The sequence below is a fragment of the Rhinoderma darwinii genome, chromosome 1 (assembly GCF_050947455.1).
Source record: "Rhinoderma darwinii isolate aRhiDar2 chromosome 1, aRhiDar2.hap1, whole genome shotgun sequence".
NCBI classification, from domain to species: domain Eukaryota; kingdom Metazoa; phylum Chordata; class Amphibia; order Anura; family Rhinodermatidae; genus Rhinoderma; species Rhinoderma darwinii.
In genome coordinates, this window is record NC_134687.1 from 112,214,024 (window position 1) to 112,230,123 (window position 16,100).

The 16,100-nt window shown below is 41.5% G+C and overlaps 1 protein-coding gene across 4 annotated transcripts in view; it reads right to left on the minus strand.

Annotated features, from left to right (window-relative positions):
- The window catches only part of NAF1 (nuclear assembly factor 1 ribonucleoprotein), a 96,119-nt gene that overhangs the window by 59,869 nt on the left and 20,150 nt on the right, over positions 1-16,100 (minus strand). For all 4 annotated transcript variants that reach the window (XM_075860280.1, XM_075860279.1, XM_075860281.1 and 1 more), the window contains exon 3: positions 7,268-7,400. In XM_075860280.1, coding sequence (XP_075716395.1) covers positions 7,268-7,400 — 133 coding nt within the window. The remainder of the gene's footprint in view (positions 1-7,267; positions 7,401-16,100) is intronic.

A 16,100-nucleotide genomic window follows, 5' to 3' on the forward strand; every position in this document is an offset into this window, starting at 1 on the left:
TTGAGAAAATGTTGAAAAATGCTAATTTTTGCAAATTTATATTTATATCTACTTGTAAAACAGATAGTAATACCACACAAAATAGATACTACTTTACATTTCCCATGTTTACTTTATGTTTGCATCATTTTTTGAACATTCTTTTCTTTTTCTAGGACGTTACAAAGACTTAGAACTTTAGCAGCGATTTCTCATATTTTTAAGAAAATTTCAAAAGGCGATTTTTACATGGACGAGTTCAGTTCTGAAATGGCTTTGAGGGCCTTATATATTAGAAAGTCCCCATAAATCACCCCATTTTGAAAACTGCACCCCTCAAAGTATTCAAAACAGCATTCAGAAAGTGTTTTAACCCTTTAGGCGTTTCACAGGAATTAAAGCAAAGTAGAGGTGAAATGTACAAATTTAATTTTTATTGGCCAAAATTCATTTGTAATACATTTTCTTCTATACCACAGAAAGTTTTACCCGAGAAATGTAACTCATTATTTATTGCCCAGATCCTGCAGTTTTCAGAAATATCCCACATGTGGCCCTAGTGTGATAATTTACTGAAATACAGGCCTCAGAAGCAAAAGGAGAACCTGGTGGATTTTGGGGCCTCTTTTTTTTGACTATATTTTAGGTACCATGTCAGGTTTGAAGAGTTCTTGTGGGGCCAAAACAATAAAGACCCCCAAAAGTGACCTCATTTTGGAAATTACACCCCTCAGGGAATTTATCTAGGGGTATAGTTAGCATATTGAACCCACAGTTTTTTTGTTAAATTTATTTGAATTAGTATGTGAAAATGAAAATCTACTTTTTTTCTGAAAAAATAGAATTTTTTTATTTTTTCAAGGAACAAAAAAAAAAAAACACCCCAACATACGTACAGCAATTTCTCATGATTATAGCAATACCCCATATGTGGTAATAAAACTGCTGTTTGGACCCACAGCAGGACTCAGTAGAGAAGGAGCACCATTTGGATTTTGAAATTCTGATTTTGCTGGAACAGTTTTCAGTGCAGTGTCGCATTTGCAATGTACTGGAGGGAACAAAATAGTGGAAACCGCCAAAAAGTGACCCCATTTTGGAAACTACACTCATCAAGGAATTTTTCTAGGGGTAAAGTTAGAATTTTGACCCCACAGTTGTTTTGCTGAATTCATTGGAATTGTTCTGTAAAGGTAAAAATCTACTTTTTTTCTGAAAAAAAGGTAGCCATTTTTACAAGGAAGGATAAAAAGCACCCCAACATTTGTAAAACAATTTCTCCCGATTACGGAAATATGTTATATGTGGTAATAAACTGCGGTTTGTACTCACAACAGGGATTAGAAGGGAAGGAGCGCTATTTGGAGCCCAAATTTAGTGGATATGGTTTTTGGGTGCCATGTCGCATTTGAAAGCCCCTGAGAGACCAAAACAGTGGAAACCCCCCAAAAGTGACCCCCATTTTGGAAATTACACCACTTAAAGAATTTATCTAGGGGTATAGTGAGCGTTTAGACCCCACAAGTCTTTTGCAGGATTTATTAGAATTAGACCATGAAAATTAATATCAACATTTCTTCCACTAAAATGTTGAATAGTTTCAATTTCACAAAGGATAAAGGAGAAAAAAGCCGCCCAACATTTGTACAGCAATATCTCCCGAGTACGGCTATACCCCACGTGTGGTTATAAATGGTTTTTCATTATAAAGTAATTAACCCTTTCCGGACTGAACCATTTTTTTCTTTTCCTTTTTAGTCTTTCCCTGCCCGCTTTCCAAGAGCCATCATTTTTTATTTTTCCATCACTAGAGTGGTGTGAGGGCTTATTTATTGAGGGACGAGCGGTCGTTTTTATTGGTACCATTTTTTGGTACATACAACTTTTTGAGCACTTTTTATTATATTTTTTGGTAGAGCCAAGGTGACCAAAAGACAGCGATTTTGCAGTTTTAAATTCTTTATTTTTCACGTGAGACGCTCCATCCCCCCCCCCTACACTACGACATGCTATGTCGTGGTGCGCGAAGGGGTTAATGTGCAGCGGATGGTGCAGAGTGAAAATTACAATTTTCCACGGATATGCCATTTTAGTGCAGTACATGTTATGCCCAGTTTGTGCCACTGAAGACAAATACCTCATAAAATATTAAACGGGTTCTCCTGGATATGGCGATGCCATATCAGTGGACGCAGACTGCTGTTTGGGCACTCTGTAGTGCTCAGAAGGGAGGGAGCGGCATTTGGCGCGCAGATTTAGCTTGTTAGTTAGTTCTGTTTGGCATTTTACTGGTATTTCAGTTTACAATGTGGGGCATATGTAATCTGCGCGGAGAACATCAGGGCATAATAAGAGGGTATAATAATTGGGTAAATAAATAATAATCCGCAGATGTGTGGCCGGTGTCGCACTGAAAAATGGCGCCCAATCTTATCTGCTTTTGGACACTCTGCACATTTTGCATCGCCACATTCTGAGAGCCAGAACTTTTTTATTTTTTCTCCGCCGGAGCCGTGTGAGGGTTTATTCTTTGCGGGACAATCTGTAGGTTTTCATTGGTAACATTTTGGGGTACCAGAAATTTTTTTGCTCACTTTTTATTCCATTTTTTGGCAAGCAAGGTGACCAAAAACCATCAATTCGGACAATGTTTTTTATTCTTTTTTTTTTTTCATGACGTTCACCCTGGGCTATAAATGCCAATTTTACTTTATTCTGCGGGTCAATAGGATTACGGCGATACCATATGTGTATACATTTTTTATGTTTTGCAGCGTTTGTGCAATAAAATCACTTATTTATAAAATAAATTACTTTTTGTGTCACCATATTCTGAGAGCGATAACTTTTTTATTTTTCAGTCAAAGAAGCTGTGTAAGGGCTTGTTTTTTGTGGGACGGGTTGTAGTTTGTATTGGTACCATTTTTATTGTATATTTTGGGAGGGGTGGTGACAAAAAAAATTGTGATTCTGGCAGTGTTTTTCGTTTATTTTTTTTGAGGTGTTCACCGTGCGGGAAAAATAATATTACAGTTTTATAGTTGGGGTCGTTATGAACGCGGTGATACAAAATGTGTACTTTTTTTAACGGGTTCATTTTTTTCCTATAAACAAAAAACTTCTTATAGGAAAAAAAGCATTCTTTGTTTATGTAACTTATAACTTTTATTTTTACACTTTTTAAAAACATTTTTATTATCTTTTTTTTTACTTGTCCCACTAGGGGACACTTAGACTTGCAGCCCTGATCGCTGCTAGAACACATTACACTATCTACGTAGTGTAATGTGTTCTAACTGTCATTGCGACGTGACTGTCACACTGACAGTAAGCGTCGGAGGACCGGCCGGACGCTGCTCCTCCGAGGCTTCCGTACATGGCAGCCCGGAGGTCATTGACTGGCCTCTGGTTGCCGTGATAAGGATCGCCAGCCCCCGCAAATGCATGTGGGGGGCTGCCGATCTGCTCTAAACCTCGTCAATGTGGTGATCGCAATCGACCACCGCATCGAAGGGGTTAATTGCAAATTTCAGCGGCGACAGGCCACTGATCGGCAACGGGGAGAGCAGGGCAGACACCCTGCACAGTTAACTGCCGCTGCGGTGTAGCGCCGCGCGGCGGTTAACTGTTAAAGCTCGGACGTAACTGCACGCCCAGGTGCATGAAGTTACTGCTCACCTGGGCGTTCATGTACGCCAAGGGGTTAAATTCAGCCACTAGATTCATTAAAGGAATTGGAGATCTTTTACAGTCCGTATATAAAGATGCCGGTTTAAAATTGTCATTGAATTGTTCGGAAAAAAATAGTGCTAAAATCTTTTATACATCACTAAGCTAATACCCTAAAAAGTATTTTTGAGGGTGTTGACAGTGTTTTGGCACTTCACAACATCTGTAATGGTCTTATGGTGTCAGTTTGCGCACCATTCATTGTAAGCTCCGCCTTGCGCCCAGCATGTAAGATATGCGCGCACATTTGGTATCGCTAAAGTCGGCAGAAGTTGCCAAATATGTATTTAGGTGGTGTGTTTATCCAGCAGCATGCACCAGATGTAAAAAAAAAACAAAAAAAAACAATAACCTAAAATGACATATTTTACTTTTTTTTTTAAAATGTATTTCCCTTTTTTCCTAAGAATCTATGACTTTTTTTTTTTTTTTTTTTTTTTTTTTTTACACAATATGGAAAACCCAACATGTTCTGAGAAAAACTAGACCAAATACATGGTTGGAAGAGTAATAGAATAACAATTTCCTTTTAAATTGGAACATGGCTAAAACTTGAAAATGGGCCTGGTCAGGAAGGGGGGTAAAGTACAAGCGATGAATTAGTTTAGAAAAAAGAAAAAGAAAAAACACAGTAATAGATACAAAAAGCAACACTTAACATAATTGCTTTAGAATGATAGCCCTCTTCAGGCAAACTGATGAAGTGGCAAATGTTCCCAGATTTAGCTTCTATTATTTTCTGTTGCTCTGTAATTACTCAAGCAACAAATGTAATTTTGAAAATAGTTTAATTGGATAATTAAGGGATAATGGCTTAATATTGTTGTAGTTATTTTCATATAAATACGACAATTTTGTCGAGTTATGATAAACAGATGCTTTGGGCTTTTAATTCTGATCTTTTACATTCACTTATAAAAGCACATCAATGAAAACAGCAAATTTAACCCTTTCAGGACCGAGCTCATTTTGGCCTTTAGGACCAGCCCCATTTTTTCAAATCTGACATGGGTCACTTTATGTGGTAATAACTCTGGAATGCTTTTGCCTATCTAAGCGATTCGGAGATAGTTTTCTCGTGACATATTGTACTTTATGCTAGTGGAAAAATTTGGTCAATAAATTCATTGCTTATTTGTGAAAAACACCAAAATGTAAAGAAAATTTGCAAAGATTATGATTTTTCTCATTTTACATTTATCTGCTTGTAAGACAGGCAGTAATACCACACACAATAGTTACTATTTCACATATTCCATGTCTACTTCACATTTGCATTGTTTGTTGAACATTATTTTATTTTTCTACGACGTTACAAGGCTTAGCAGCAATTTCTCACATTTTCAAGAAAATTTCTAAAACCTATTTTTATAGGTACCAGTTCAGTTCTGAAGTGGCTTTGAGGGCCTTCTATATAGAAACCCCCATAAGTCACCCAATTTTAAAAACTACACCCCCTCAAAGTAGTCAATACAGCATTTAGAAAGTTTCTTAACCCTTTAGGTATTTCACAGGAATTAAAGCAAAGTAGAGGTCTTTTTTTTGTCGGAAAATCCATATTAATCCATTTTTTCTGTAACACAAAAAGTTTTACCAGAGAAACGCAACTCAATAAATATTACCCGGATTGTGCAGTTTTTAGAAATATCCCACATGTGGCTCTAGTGCGCTAATGGACTGAACCACAGGCCTCAGAACCAAAAGGAGCACCTAATGGATTTTGGGGCCTCCTTTTCATTAGAATATATTTTAGGCACCATGTCAGGTTTGAAGAGGTTTTGTAGTGCCAAAATAGTGGAAACACCTCCAAAAAGACACCATTTGGCAAACTACACACCTCAAGGAATTCATCAAGGGGTGTAGTGAGCATTTTAACCCCACAGGTTTTTTTGCTGAATTTTGTGGAATTAGTCCGTAAAAATGAAAATCTAATTTTGTTTCAATAAAACTTAGAAATGATACATTTTTACAAGCAATAAAGAAAAAGCGCCCCAAGATTTGTAAAGCAAATTTCTCTCGATTACGGCAATACCCCATATGTGGTCATAAACGGCTGTTTGGACACACAGCGGGGCTCAGAAGCGAAATTTGGCTTTTGGAGATAAAGTTTACTCAATTGGTTTTCGGGTGTCATGTCGCTTTTGCAAAGCCCCTGAGGGACCAAAACAGTGGACAACCCCCAGAAGTGACCCCATTTGGGAAACTACAGCCCTAAAAAGAATTTGTCTAGGGGTATAGTGAGCATTTTGATCCCATAGGTTTTTTGCTGAATTTAGTGGAATTAGGCCGTCAAAGCTTCTATTGTTTTCTTTTTTTTACGGCGTTCACCGTGCGCTATAAATGACATATTTCATTTATTTTGTGGGTCGATGTGATTACGACGATACCATATGTATATAGGTTTTTTATGTTTTATGGTGTTTGCACGATAAAATCACGGTTTTAAAAAAATTATTTCGTTTTTGTGTCGCCATATTCTAAGAGCCACAACTTTTTTATTTTTCTATCAGGAAAGCTGTGTGAGGGCTTGTTGTTTGCGGAACAAACTGTAGTTTTTATCGGTACATGCGACTTTTTGATCCCTATTTATGAAAATTATTTGGGAGCTGAAGTGAATAAAATAGCGATTCCGGTATAGTTTAATTATTTTTTTATGGTGGTCACCGTGCGGGATAAATTACATTATATGTTTATCGTTGAAGCCGTTACGGACGCAGCGATACCAATTATGAATAGTTTATTTTTATTCGAAATAATAAAAGGACTTTGACATTTTACTTTTGTAAATTTTTTGTAACTTTTTTTACTTTTTTTTTTAGTTCTTCTATGGACTTGAAGATCCAATTGTTGGATCGTTGTTATAATACCCTGCAATTCTTATGTATTGCAGGGTATTATACCTGTCAGCTTCACAATGACAGGAGGCATATTAGGTCCTGCCTCTTGCAGGACGTAATCGCCTTCAATAGATGGCAGACCCGAAGCCTTTTGGCTTACGGTTGCCATAGCAATCCCCCCCCCGCAATCGCGTAGCAGGGTGCCGATGTTGCTATAACAACATAAATGCGGTGGTCACTATTAACTGCCGCAATTAAGGGGTTAATCGGTTCGGATCACCGCCGTGATCCGACCCAATGTTTTCCCCCAGTACGAAGGCTGTTAGTAGCAGCCTGTACTGGGAGATGCCGGGCTGCGGCAGGAGCACACGTAGATTAACGGGCTGCAGGCACAAGGACCAGCTCTGCAGCCCGTTAATCTACGTGGGGTGGTCGGGAAGGGGTTAAAGAAAGCTTCTACAAACAGATCTCTTCCTAGTATGGAACCCACAACACGGATGGACAAAAGAGTATACTCTAGCAGCCAGTAGCCAATTTCAAGGAACATTGGCTAATGTTATTTGTATGGCACTGATCTACACGTAGTTGGGGGAAGGGAGAATATTCTTACAGATCCCACCCCCCGAGGTTGAAACTTACTGTACATTTGTCCCAAACCAGCAGACTTCCAAAATAGATCACTTTAAAAACTGGCTAGAGCCTAAAATACTAAATTTACTTACATCCATAAGTAGCTCATCTTTAGTCTTCAAAGGAACATCATTGTTTTCTAGCGGTTCTTCATCAAGTTGGAGAATTGAGGACAGAGAAGATGAAGACGACGATGTGGAAGAGGAGGATGATGAATCGGAATCACTGAAAGACAAACTGACTTTTTAAATGTTTTGTTTAAAAAAAAAAAAAAAGGACTTTTAAAAGTTTAACCGTACAACAAAAAATAGAAAGAACCAAAAACAGGTTTACTTTACCACTTGAACTGCATGTGTGACAATTGGAAATGCACGTGTCACAACTTTCTTTAACCCCTTATTATTTATTTCTGTTACTTATAGGGCTGGCTTACACAGTGTTTTGGCGCTTTTTTTTTTTTACCTAGAAGCCATGTCGGAAACAGTGCTGAAAACCGTCCGAAATAGCCTCCCATTGATTTCAGAGAAGCGGAGTAGTTTTGCCACGAAAAAAAAAAACATCATGCTCTTTCTTCCAGCGCTTTCCATCTCTGCCTCCCACTGACATCAATGGGAAGCAAAGAAATTCGCAAGGGTTTTATGCCCACGACGCTCCATGGCCGCAGCTGAAAAACACCACAAAAAAAAAAAACACGGCAAAGAAACTGCAGGCAGTTAAAAATCTGCCCAGTTCTCAGAGTTTTTTGGCACGTTTGATGCGGAAACTGCAAACGACTGATCCGGTGCACAAAAGAGGCAAACGGAAACAACGGGCACCAGCACCGTCACCATTGAAATCAATGGTGATGGAGACGGAAACCTCTGGTTTCCGTCGGTGTGAGTTTGTGTCTGCTCAGGGTCCCGTTCTGACGGAAACCTCCGATGGAACGTCATAACAGGACCCCAACACAGATGTGAACGAAGCCTTAGGTACATTTCCGCAACCACAGAACTGTAGAGTGTCCCGGTCAGACTTGAATAGAAAGGACTTGGCTTGACCATGACACTATAATGTTATATGGCTGCATTAATGGACCTGTTTTATGAAGGCCTAATCCCTAGTTTAATTTGTAATCTGTAGTGAACAGCTAAGTGACTATTTGTTCATAACATTTCAGTTTACAAATTAGAAAAAAAGTGTAGCTAAACTTTAACAAGCTTCTAACATGTCGTAGTGTCAGGTTTAAAGTTTTGATTCGCGGAGTCCGAGCACTGAGAACCCCTCAAATCGCTTAAACAAAGCAGATGAAGTACTCGTGTGAGCACTCATCCGCTTCTTGTCTGTTTGGCCATTTCTGGAAATCCAATGTATCGGAGTACGGGCTCATAGACTTTTTATTTAGCCTGTCCTCCGATACATGGATTTCCATAAAAAGCCAAACGCACACGAAGCGGCTGAGCTCCGACAGAAGCGTAAAATAGCGCCTAGGAGGATGGGTGGAGTTTTCATAGCCCTCTTAAGTCTATTGCGAAAAGACCGCTTGCAAAAAACGGAGCTGATTTTACAGGCGGAATTTCCACCTGCAAAAAAACTGTGTGAACCCAGCCTGAGGCAGATTTTTCTGCCTGCAAAAAAACTCAGTGTGAACATACCCATATGGTGCCAACATAATCTGACGAACTGTACAGAGGTTGTCCTCACTTACTTTCCCTAGTAGGGCTCAGAATTTAAATTCCCAATCTGTATGTTTTTGGAGTGTGGGAGGACTGTGCCACCACATGAACCCCTTGGCGATATCCGCTGTATATGTACACCGGATGACGCAGGGGAATGTATGGGGCAGGCTAAGGAGTTTAACCATTTTTGGTTTCTTTCAAACTTCCAATTTATTTTTTATTTTTTTTTAAAACAATAAGGTACTAAACATAACAAACAAGGACTATATCAAAGTTCGGTATCACCGTGATCGTAATGACTCGCAGAATAAAGGTAACGTGTCATTTTCACAAATCAGTGAACACCGTAAAAACAAAACCCGTAAGAAAATGGCAAAACTGCCGTTTTTTCCAAAACCAGCCCATTCTGAATTTTTTCCAGCTTTGTACAACACACAATATTAAATAGTGCAATTAGAAAGTACAATTTGCCCCATAACACAAAGAGGCTCTGTCAGCACATTATAAGTGCCGTATCTCCTACATAAGGAGATCGGCGCTATAATGTAGGTGACAGCAGTGCTTTTTATTTTAAAAAAAACAATCTATTTTTACCACTTTATTAGCTATTTTAATTTTATGCTAATGAGTTGCTTAATGCCCAAGTGGGCGTATTTTTACTTTAGACCAAGTGGGCGTTGTACAGAGGAGTGTAGGACGCTGACCAAAGTAAAAATACGCCCACTTGGGCATTAAGCAACTCATTAGCATAAATCTAAAATTGCTAATAAAGTGGTAAAAATAGATCGTTTTTTTTAATTAAAAAGCACTGCTGTCACCTACATTATAGCGCCGATCTCCTTATGTAGGAGATAGGGCACTTATAATGTGGTGACAGAGCCTCTTTAAGCCCTCATTATGGCAGTGTCAATGAAAAAAAAAAAAAAGTTGTGGCTTTTTGAAGGCAGGGAGGAAAAAACAAAAAAGCATAAAAGCGAAAAGGAGTCTGTCCCTGAAAGGGTTAATCTCGGCTGTTAGAGCAGGATGTCAGCTTTAGGGGGGATTCACACGAGTGTGCATTCGGTCCGTGCGGGCCGCGTGGTTTTCACGCGGCACGCATGGACCAATACAAGTCTATGGGGCAGTACAGACAGCCCGTGCTTTTTGCGCAGCGTTTGTCTGCTGCGCAAAAAGTGCGACAGGTTCAATAACTCTGCGTATTTCGCGCATCACGCACCCATTGAAGTCAATGGGTGCGTGAAAACCACGCAGGTTGCACGGAAGCACTTCCGTGCGAACTGACTGAAACAGCGCACCAGCTGTCAAAAGGATGAATGTAAACAGAAAAGCACCACGTGCTTTTCTGTTTCCGAACATCCAAACGGAGTGTCTTTGCGATGAGCGAAGCCGGACAAGCGAACCGAACTTCACCGGGTTCGGCCGAACTCGTTTTGGCCGAACCCGGCAAAAAAAATTATCGGTACGCGACGTCAGGAGATAGTCACTGTCCATGGTGCTGAAAGAGTTAAACTGTTTCAGCACCATGGACAGTGACTTCCGATCCCAATATACATGAACCTGTAGAAAAAAAGACGAAGTTCTGACTTACCGATAACTCCCGGCGTCTTCCTCCAGTCTGACCTCCCGGGATGACAATTCAGTCCAAGTGACAGCTCCAGCCAATCACAGGCCAAGCACAGGCTGCAGCGGTCACATGGACTGGCGCGTCATCCAGGGAGGTGGGGCCCGTTGTCGAGAGGCGCGTCACCAAGGACGCGTCATCAAGGCAACGTCACCAAGGCAACGGCCGGGAAGTTCTCGGTAAGTACGAACTTTTTCTTTTTTTTCAACAGGTTTTTCGATATTGTGTTCGGCATTCGCTGTCGAGGGTGCTGAAAGAGTTAGCTCTTTCAGCACCTTGGACAGTGACTGGCGTCGACTAGCCTCATCTCTATGATGGCGGCTGCGCGAAAATCACGCAGCCGCGCATCAGACACGGATGACACACGCAGCTGTCAAATGTTTTTTGCGCGCGCAAAACGCAGCGTTGTTTGCGCGCGCAAAAACGCAACGTTCGTGTGTATCTGCCCTTAAAGAGGCTCTGTCACCAGATTTTGCAACCCCTATCTCCTATTGCAGCAGATCGGCGCTGCAATGTAGATAAGAGTAATGTGTTTTGTTTTTGTTTTTTTTAAACGAGCATTTTTGGCCAAGTTATGACCATTTTTATATTTATGCAAATGAGGCTTTCTAAAGTACAACTGGGTGTGTATTATGTGCGTACATCTGGGCGTTTTTACTTCTTTTACTAGCTGGGCGTTGTGAATGGAAGTGTATGATGCTGACGAATCAGCATCATCCACTTCTCTTCACAACGCCCAGCTTCTAGCAGTGCAAAGACACACAGCGTGTTCTCGAGAGATCACGCTGTGACGTCACTCACTTCCTGCCCCAGGTCCTGCATCGTGTCGGACGAGCGAGGACACATCGGCACCAGAGGCTACAGTTGATTCTGCAGCAGCATCAGAGTTTGCAGGTAAGTAGCTACATAGACTTACCTGCAAACGCCGATGCTGCTGCAGAATCAACTGTAGCCTCTGGTGCCGATGTGTCCTCGCTCGTCCGACACGATGCAGGACCTGGGGCAGGAAGTGAGTGACGTCACAGCGTGATCTCTCGAGAACACGCTGTGTCTTTGCACTGCCAGAAGCTGGGCATTGTGAAGAGAAGTGGATGATACTTCTATTCACAACGCCCAGCTAGTAAAAGAAGTAAACACGCCCAGATGTACATACACAATACACACCCAGTTGTACTTTAGAAAGCCTCATTTACATAAATATAAAAATGGTCATAACTTGGCCAAAAATGCTCGTTTTAAAAAAACAAAAAACGTTACTGTAATCTACATTGCAGCGCCGATCTGCTGCAATAGGAGATAGGGGTTGCAAAATCTGGTGACAGAGCCTCTTTAATATAAAGCGGACAACTCCAGCTCCATATTACAGCCAACACCCTGTTCTAGCAACCGGGATTGAAGATCACTACGATCCCTGCCGTTTAACCACTTCAATAGCGTTTCATATAAGGGGTTAGACAGAGAAGGCCCCCCCCCCCATTGTCAGCTCATTGTTGCCCCCCCCCCCCATCACCATCCAAATGACCCCTCGGTCTGCCATCTTAGTACTCCTTTTGGGGAGAGCTTAATAAGATAAGGATCATGAGGACAATAGACTGCAGTGCAGTATAGAAGTAACACAGAGTACTGTATGGCTGAGTTCACACAGGGCAGATACAATGCGTAAAAGCACTCAAGTGTATCCACCCTGTGTGCCACAGGGTATTCTGGGCGAAAACCTGCACCAAATTGGTACACCAAGTGGCGCAGTTTTTCGCCCGGAATGTCCAAAGCGGAAAACCGCAGCACTTACGTTTTATCTCGGGAGACCGCTGCAGCCTGTGAATGGCTGCAGCGGCGGTCACATGGGATAAAGCATCATTCCAAGAGGCCGGCGCTCTGATGTCATCCATGCTGGCCTCTTGGGATGAGGTTTCCTCCATGTGACCACCGCTACAGCCTGCGATTGCAGCAGTCACATGGGATGAAATGTCATCCCAGGACGCCACGCTGGAGGGAGGAACACAGACTTCTGGGCGAGTAAGAGATTTTCTTTTTTTTCTGAGTTGCGTGATTTACCTTGAACTCAATGGTGAAAGCCTGCAACAAATAAGCAGCGTTTACTCAAATACAATAGACATGCTGCGGAATAAAAATATGCACAGCAGGTCAACAGCTGAGTGTTTTTCCGCTTAGTGTTTACGCAGCGTGTGAATGAGATTTGCTGCTGCTTCATTTGCTGCGGATTTTCCACAATGGATTCTGTTGCGGAAAAACCGCAGTATTTATGCAACGTGTTAAAGAGGCTCTGTCACCAGATCATCAAATCCTTATCTCCTATTGCATGTGATCGGCGCTGCAATGTAGATAACAGCAAAGTGTTTTTTGTTTTTTTTAAAACGATCTTTTGCCCAAGTTATGAGCAATTTTATATTTATGCAAATGAGCTTTTCAATGGACAACTGGGCGTGTTTTCTCGTTTTACCAACTGGGCGTATATGGTGTTTTCACCAACTGGGAGTGTATTGTTTTTATTACCAACTGGGCGTGTATTGTGTTTTTACCAACTGGGCGTTGTGAATAGAAGTGTATGACGCTGACAAATCAGCGTCATACACTTCACATCGTTCCCACCCAGCTTCTTTCACTGCAGACACACAGCGTGACGTCACCCACAAGTCCTTCAACCTTGGCGTCGGACAGAGAAGATACATGGCCTCCAGCCGTCCGAGAAGGTAATATGCTCGTCTCTAGGGAGTTTGCTATGCTTACCTGCACACGGAGATGCTGCTGCATATTCAACTGTACTCTCTGATGCCTGGAGCGGATGTGTCTTCTCTCTTCCGACGCCAAGGTTGAAGGACCTGTGGGTGACCTCATCGTTCCCACCCAGCTTCTGTCACTGCAGACACACGGCGTGACGTCACCCACAGGTCCTTCAACCAGTTTACTGCCCTATGTCCTGTAATGCATTTACATACACTTAACAGTGCTTTATAGATTGAACAGTACTTCCTACTTGCACATAGCACTTTATCTTGCAATATCCATTTGTTTGCAGATCAGGTATAGCTAGTATACTTTATGCTGTTATTTTATCTCCCTCCCTGTTCATGCCCTGAATATACCACTCTTTATCCTGCATTTGTTTGACGCCATTTTTTATACATTGTATGACTCAAAATGTTAAATCTTGTTTGTATCTGTCTGTTAATAAAATGAATTTCTATTTATTTACTACGTCTGTATTAGTTTTTTGACCATTTCTGTTTATAGGTTCTTGTGTATGTTTTTGGTCAAAACACCAAGTTACACTTGGTATATATTTGAGGTTATCTTTACCTTTGATGGTATACAATTTTAATGTAACTAAGCCTACTGTCTTACATACCATATCATAGTATTGTTTATATAGATAGCCCATTAGCGCTTCATGTGTACAAATCGGTTGCATATGTAAACTGGGCAGAGTACATCAGGGTATACGTAAGCTGGGCGGAGTACATCAGGGTATACGTAAACTGGGCGGAGTACATCAGGGTATACGTAAGCTGGGCGGAGTGCATCAGGGTATACGTAAGCTGGGCGGAGTGCATCAGGGTATACGTAAGCTGGGCGGAGTACATCAGGGTATACGTAAGCTGGGCGAAGTACATCAGGGCATAATAGGATGTAATAATGGGGAGAATGAATAATCCATGGATTGGTGTGGTACGCTGTGAATCCTTCCTTTATACACAGGCCAGGTTTATTGGGTATTATACAAAATATCTGCGCTCCAGTATTGCCTAATCTTTGACTTCTTCACTAGCCCTATAAGCAGCACAAGGCCCTAAAGTTTCCTCATCTCCGCTGCGTCTACAGGGCCCACCTGTGGGGTCCAGCAAATGACGATGTGGGGTATTTAATGAAATTCTAGTCTGGGCCGTCATTTTGCATCATTGCGTTTTGAGAGTCATAACGTGTTATTTTTCCGTTGACGGAGCAGTGTGAGGGCGCGTTTTTTGTGGAACGCGCTGTCATTTTTATTGGTTCCATTTCGGGGTGCATGCGATTTTTTTTAATCACTATTTATTCCATTTTTTGGGAGATGAGGAAACCAAAAAACAGCAATTCTAGCACGGTTTTGTTTTTTTTAATTTTTTACAATGTTCCCCGTGCAGTATAAACCACATGTTAACTTTATTCTGCGGGTCGATACGATTACAGCGACACCAAATTTATATCGTTTTTTTACGTTTCCCTACGATCCCACAATAAAAATACTCTTTTCTAAAAAACCAATCATGTTTTAGTGTCGCCATTTTCTGACAGCCATAACTTTTTTATTTTTCAGTGGACATCGCTGCGGGAGGGCTTGTTTTATGCGTGACAAACTGTAGTTTTTATTGGTACCATTTTGCGTTACTTGCAACTTTTTGATCACTTTTTATTAAAAAAAAAAATTTGAGACAAGATGACCAAAAAATAAAATGCTGTCATTGTTTTTTATTACATTTTTTTACGGTGTTCATCGTGCGGTAAAAATAATGTGATATTTTTATAGATGAAGCCGTTCCGAACGCGGCAATACCTATTATGTTTCGTTTTTTTTCCTAATAAAAGGAGTTGATCAGGGAAACAGGGCAAGTGTTTTTATTAGTTAAAACATTTATTTTTCTTTCACATTTTTTTTTACTTTTTTTTATTACACTGACCTGGGGACTTGAAGATCTGGTCTTCTGATCCTCGGTACAATACACTGCACTACTTATGTAGTGCAGTGTATTGTAACGGTCATTCTTCATTTGACAGTTAGCGTATTAGGTCTTGCCTCGGGCAGGACCTAATAGGCTTCCGTACCTGGGCAACCAGGAAGCCTAGCAACGGCTTCCTGGTTGCCATAGCAACCATCACCATCCGCGATCCATCGAGGGGGGGCCCGGGGGGGTACAAATGGAGCTCCCTCCCTCAACCACTTCAATGCGGCGGACGGCATTGACAGCCGCATTGAAGGGGTTAAATGGCTGCGATCAGCGGTAACTGCCATCGCAGCGGGATGTCAGCTATGTATGACAGCTGACAGCCGCTGAAGATGAAGCGCGCACAGCTCCTCTGCCGGCTTCATCTACAGGGTGTGACTGTACGCCCGTGTGCGGGAAAGCACTTTAAATTTGGATGTACAGTCACGCCCAAAAGCGGGAAGGGGTTAAGGGAATAGTTGTTTTTGTTTTCCTTTAACTGTACCTCCATGTGGCCAGTGTCTTAGCACACAGGGACGTACAGTTACTGCGTGGTTCCTGGAACACACTGTCGGGAACCGGGAGGCCAGCTGTCCCTGACAGCTGACACTCCACAGTATGACGATCAGCGGCTTATTTCCGCTGATTTCAGCAATTAACCCCATAATTGTGGTGATCGATTGCAATCACCGCATTAAGGGGTTTCTAGCACATCGGCAGACCTCACGATGAAATCGTGAGGTTTGCAGATGGCTAGCATGGCGATCGGAGGCCAAATAATGACCTCCGTGTCTGCCATGTATGGAAGCCTATCAGGACCAGCCTCTGGCTGGTCCTCGTAGAATAAATGACGTCACACTGACAGTTGGAATACGTTACACTACCTAGGTAGTGTAATATATTCTAACAGCGATCAAAGCTGCAGGTAAAAAAAAGTGTAAAAAGTAAAGAA